This window comes from Citrus clementina, unplaced genomic scaffold (assembly GCF_000493195.1).
Source record: "Citrus clementina cultivar Clemenules unplaced genomic scaffold, Citrus_clementina_v1.0 scaffold_3, whole genome shotgun sequence".
Taxonomy (NCBI): domain Eukaryota; kingdom Viridiplantae; phylum Streptophyta; class Magnoliopsida; order Sapindales; family Rutaceae; genus Citrus; species Citrus x clementina.
Window position 1 is genome coordinate 20,258,929 of NW_006262339.1, and position 6,251 is coordinate 20,265,179.

Sequence of the window (6,251 nt, forward strand, 5' to 3'; positions counted from 1 at the left end):
AGCTTTGATTCATCTACTTTAATTGTTTTATTGCTTTTTGGGTATTTGTTTATTCTCTGAATTATTGTCATGATTATGTTTGTTAATTAGATAATTGGCCACTATTTAATTATCAACTTAATCTATTGTCAATTAAAAGATTCATCGTATGAAGATTTTAATGTTTGTGACAAATAGTATAATAGTGTGTTGTGTTATGAGAATAAACAATCTAATTTAAATGAATCATCGTATGCGTTTGTTTATTAGGATTTGGGTCTCTCTGGTTTTTCAGGCTGTCAATTGATTAAATCATATGATCGTATCTAGAGTTGTCTATTGATTAGGGAAATAACCAATGGTCGTACCTTGGTTATCGACTAGTTAAGGAGAGATTGGCTATTAGAGGGTCTCAGTAGCTATAATTGGTCTATTCATAAGTAGTAATGATTTATATTTGAATCAATGATCAGTAGTCGAATCAAGCTGAGTTAATTCCTTCAACCAAAGCTTTCCCCAATTTGAATTACAATTTTAATTTGCATTCTTGTTATTTTAATTTGATTTTTATTATTGTCAACAATACCCCCATTTTGCATTTTACATTTTAAAAGGATTTAAATAATTACCGATCTCTATAGACACAACCCTGCTCAATCACTATACACAATTTATTTAGAGTAGGTATTTATTTTTGCTGGCTTCGATAACCATCAAATTTTGGCGCCGTTACCGGGGATTGGTGTCATTTATTTAATCCTTTTTACGTTTTACTTGGTGTATGGTTCGTTCTTCTCGTACAGGTACACTTTTGTTTAAACCTGAAATTGAGAAAACAGCTCACCAGCTGAGACAGCAGACGAAGCGAGCAAAGCAACGATCCTCGTCGCCTTTGCTTTCTGAAACAGATATGATGCCTGATTTGGTTGAATCATCTAGCGATTCAGAAGAACAAGTGATGGATAGAGTTGCACCTGTAGAAAGAACTCTTAGAGAGTTAGTTGAACCAGACTTGAATTAGCAACCACTCTGCATTCAATATGTAGACTTGGAGGTAAATTTTGAATTAAAGTCTGGTCTTATTCATTTGTTACCCAAGTTTCATGGTTTTGCCGGTGAAGAGCCTCATAAACATCTCAAGGAATTTCATGTTGTGTGTTCAAGTATGAGGCCACAAGGCGTGACTGAAGAGCAGATTAAGCTGCGTGCTTTTCCTTTCTCTTTAAATGGACTAGCTAAAGACTGGTTGTACTACTTGCCTCCTGGATCGATTACAACGTGGAATGGTTTGAAGAAGCAGTTCCTTGAGAAGTACTTTCTTGCTTCAAGAGCTGCCAACATCAGAAAAAAAACATTTGTGGGATCAGACAACTTCCTGGGGAGACTTTGTATGAGTATTGGGAGCGATTCAAACAATTATATGCCAGCTGTCCTCAGCATCAGATTTCTGATCAACTTCTTATTCAATATTTTTACAAACGACTATCATTGATGGATAGGAGTATGATAGATGCTGCTAGTAGAGGTGTGTTGGTGAACAAGACCCCTACTTAAGCAAGGGAGTTGATCTCAAATATGGCTGCCAATGCACAATAATTTGGCAGCAGGCAAGATCCCACTTCAAGGAAGGTGAATGAGGTAAATATTTCTTCTATTAAACAACGTTTAGATAAACTTACTTCTCTTGTGGAAAATTTTGTTGTAGGTAATGTGCAACAGGTGAAGACTTGTGGCATTTGTTCCAATATGGGTCATTCAACTGATATGTGTCCTACACTTCAAGAAGAACTCGTTGAACAAGCCAATGCAGTTGGAGGATTTCCAGGCATGCCTCAGAGGAGGTATGATCCTTATGCACAAACATACAATCCGGGATGGAAGGATCATCCCAACTTCAGCTATGGAGTTAGGCCGTCAGGATTCCCACAACAATACCCACCAAGACAACCAGCCCCTTCACAGTCAAACTCCAAGTCAGGTATATCTCTTGAAGAAATTGTTAAATCACTTGCGACTAACACTCAACAATTTCAGCAAGCAACTACAACAAGCATTCAAATTTTAGAGAACCAAATGAGTCAATTGGCGACTACAGTGAGCCGCGTGGAGTCTCAAGTATCAGGGAGATTGCCTTCACAATCTGAGGTGAATCCAAAGCAAAATGATAGTGCTGTCATCCTTAGAAGTGGGAAGGATTTGCAAGAGTCTAGTAAGAAAGTGACAAAGCATGTAGAAGATGAGCTTGAGAAGAATGAATTGATGCCTAAATCTCAAGATGCACAACCCACCAAAGCGAAACCCTTACCTATGGTGATACCTCCTTATTTTCCAAGCTGGTTTGCAAAATCCAAGAAGGAGGAACAAGAGAAAGACATCCTTGAGACATTTCGCAAGGTTGATGTAAATATTCCCTTATTAGATGCTATAAAACAAATACCTCGATATGCTAAATTCCTTAAGGAACTGTGCACCTCCAAGAGAAAATTAAGAGGAGATGAAAGAGTTCACATGGGGTAGAATATTTCAGCAGTTCTCCAAAAGAAACTACCTCCTAAGTGCAAGGATCCAGGTATGTTTACTATCCATTGTAAAATTGGTAGTGTTAGAGTTGAAAAGGCTATGTTAGATCTAGGAGCATCTATTAATGTCATGCCTCGTTCCATTTATTCATCTTTGAATGTTGGTCCATTAAAAGAAACTGGCGTGATAATTCAACTAGCTGATATTTCTAATGCATATCCTGATGGGGTATTAGAAGATGTCTTAGTACAAGTTAATGAGTTGGTTTTTCCTGCTGATTTTTATGTACTTGATATGGAAGAGGATAACTTCTCTAATTCTGTCCCAATTTTGCTAGGAAAACATTTTCTTAAGACTGTTAGGACTAAATTGGATGTACATAAAGGGACTCTCACTATGGAGTTTGATGGAGAGGTTATAGAATTCAATATAAATGATGCCATGAAATATCTTAGTGAGGAACATTCGGTATTTTCTGTGGATGTTATTAACCCTATAGTGCAGGAAGTTTTTTATTTGGATGTTGAAGATTCATTAGTAACTGCTTTAAATAACAGTTTGGGCCTCAAAGGATTGCAAAAGGACGAAAATGAGTTTGTTTTAAATTTTGTATTGCAAGAGACAATTTATGAATTAAATTCTTTGAGAACTTTAACTCATCATATGTCTTATATTGAATTACCTTCATCTCATGCAAAACTTCTTCCATCTATTTTGCAGGCACCGAAAATAGAGCTTAAATCGTTGCCGAGTCATCTAAAATATATGTTTCTAGAAGATGGTGAGACACTTCCGGTGATCATCTCTTCAAAGCTTAGTACTTTAGAGGAAAAAAAGCTTATTGGAGTGCTGAAGGATTATAAAAAGGCTATTGGGTGGACAATTGCTGATATTAAAGGGATAAGTCTGTCCACGTGCATGCATAGAATACTGCTGGAGGAGATTAGAAACGAATCCTATGAGAGTTCGTGTTTTACAAGGAAAAGACGAAGATATTTCATGACAGAATGATTTTGAGAAAGGAGTTCTCTGTTGTCAAAAAGTTCTTCTTTTTCATTCTAAGCTTAAACGTTTTCTTGGTAAATTACGTTCTCGTTGGGTAGGACCTTTTATTGTTACTAATGTTTTTTCTCATGGTGCAGTTGAGATTCGAAGTCCGACCTCTGACAAAGTTTTTAAGGTTAATGCTCATCGCTTAAAACCTTTTTATGAAGGTTTTTCGGTGAATATTGTGAAGAAAGTGGCTCTCAAGAGTCTCATTTATGGAGATTGATGCATAAATGTGTCTACCCAAAGATATAAAATAAAGGCGCTTTTTGAGAGGCAACCCAAAGGATTTATTTGTTTTGATTTTTGTTATATCTTTTGTTTTTAATTTTGATTCAGATTGTTTAAATAATATTTTTGCTTATTTTGGCCAGAAGAAAATTTTTGGTTAGGCGTGCCCACGTTTTATTAAAAAAGTACTTCTGAAATTTTTAGTGTCTCAAGTGTCTCCTAAAAAAATAAAGTTTTTTTTAAAATTATTTTATTTATTTATTTATTTAACAAAAAAAATGAAAAAAAGAGTTTTTTTTCTTTCTTTTATTTTATTTGAAAAAAAAATTCACTGTTCACAAAATCCCTAATTCACAAAAATTTGTTTTCTTTCCAGCAGCATCCCAGCCATCTCGCAACACCAGCATCACTAGCAGCCGTGTGCAGTACCAGCTCCATCCGCGCGCAACTAACGCTGTACCATCCCAGCATCCGCGCACAACCAGTGCAACGGCAGCTCCATCTCGCAACCAGTGCTGCACCAGCATCCCGCGTCCCCAACAGCAGTCCAGCATCCCAGTCGTGTAAGCATCTCGCTACTGCACCAACATCGCGCGTCACCAGCCCACCAAGCACCAGCAACCAGCATCCCGCTGCACCAGCCCAGCAAGCACCAGTCTAGCAATCCGCACAGCCTCACTTTCCTTTATTCAAAGAACTACCGCTTTTCGCATTCAAACCAAACCCGTGAGTGAAATTACGGTAACAATGCCGAAGAGGAAAGCATCAACTTCCAAGTCATCAATGTCTAAAAAGAAACTCGTCGCAAAGAAATCCAAGATTGCCGCTCCCACTACGGTCCCATAGAACACAATTTCATATTCACGCCAAGTCGTGAGACAAAGATCGAAACATGGAAATGGCATGAGTGTTTTGCCACTTGTTGAATCAAATCTCGAAGGTTGCCTCACATTCACGACTCAACAAGAGAAAGAAAGGTACAAAGATATTTTCAAGCGAAAAATACTTCCAGCTAAGTATATTCATTACCCGACTCTTGAAAAATTGAATGTTAAAGATAATTTTAATTCTTTGATAGATAAGATTGGTTTGCGTAAGTTTGTTGATGTTGATTGTTTGGGTTATGTTGAGTTGATTAGGGAGTTATATGCTACTTTTTAATTTAATATACTGAATGATTTTACTTTGCATACTCTGGATGTTATAAAATTTAGGTTAATGGGACAAAATTTTTCACAATCTATCACAGATTTTAACCTAGCTTTAGGATTCATTGATGATGATTATTCTTCTATTAATGCATATTTAGGGACAACTTGTGACTTTAGCGAAAATTTTGAGCCTTATGGTCTTTGGCGTAATTTATCTTTTGATCACAATGCATATGACCCGAGTAAATCAAAGAGCTCTTTCTTACGTGATCTTGTTTTGAAATGTGTGCATCGGTTCTTAGCATATAATTTTTTAGGAAAGAAAGATCACTCGGGAGTTTTCTCTAAAACTGAGTTTTATTTTATCTGGTGCATGTTAAATGATGTGAGGCCTAATTTAGGTTTTTGGTTAGCAGATCAATTTCAGAGTGTGCTTAAACGGTATAGGACTTTATTTCGTGGTCCATACATTACTCTGTTAGCTATAAACTTATGTGTGCTTGATCCTGATAATAATGATTTGCATCTTGCTTGCAAAAAAGAATTTTTGGATATGTTTGTGTTTGAAAGAACAGGTGTGGTGGAATTCAAGGAGGGGAGATTTCAGTTTTCTGAACCAGGACCCACTCAACTTCCAAAGAAGCTTTATGCTATGAGTAGTGCTACCTCTGATGACGAGTTTGACGACGAAACTGCTACCCCACCAACTATTCCTTCTACATCTGCACCGCCTTTGAGCATTCAGTTAGAGAAAATGGAGCACAAGTTGAACAAGATGGAGCAGAATTTGGCAGCATACTTTGAGAGTGTGGGATTTATCCCACCATTTCCGCCAAGCCCATAGACGTTATGTGGATCAAAGCTCACAATTTAGGGAAGTTTTGCCTTTAATCTTTTATCCTTACGCTTTATTTTTTTTATGTGAGTTTTGATTATCTTACATTGGGGACAATGTAAGTTCTTGGTGTGGGGGAGGGATTTTTGCAATATTGATGTCTTGAAGTATTATTTTCACTTTACTCATCCTTAAATGATTTTGGAGTTAGTATGCTTCATATATTATTTTTTTATTTTCTTTTCTTTCTCACTACTCTTTTCCCAGCTATCTCAAATTATTTATATCAATTTTTATTCTATCATACTCTTTCATCACTCACATTTTATCTTTTACTTTTTATATTACTACATACATCTTTCTCGCTTCTTATCCTTTTTACCTTTCCTTTTATATATCACTCATACCTTCTTCTCATTCTACACCACTATTGATGGTTGATTCATTTGAAGAGTGTACATTATTTGATGGCAAATTTACCAACTTTG

The 6,251-nt window shown here is 36.4% G+C and overlaps 1 protein-coding gene across 1 annotated transcript; it reads left to right on the plus strand.

The window, feature by feature from the left end:
• The first annotated feature begins 2,052 nt into the window (after positions 1-2,052).
• On the plus strand, positions 2,053-3,510 carry LOC112099672. The gene is made up of 2 exons (XM_024187091.1): positions 2,053-2,492; positions 2,580-3,510. Exons 1-2 carry the CDS (start codon positions 2,053-2,055, stop codon positions 3,508-3,510), a joined length of 1,371 nt encoding a protein of 456 aa, XP_024042859.1.
• The last annotated feature ends 2,741 nt before the right edge of the window (positions 3,511-6,251 follow it).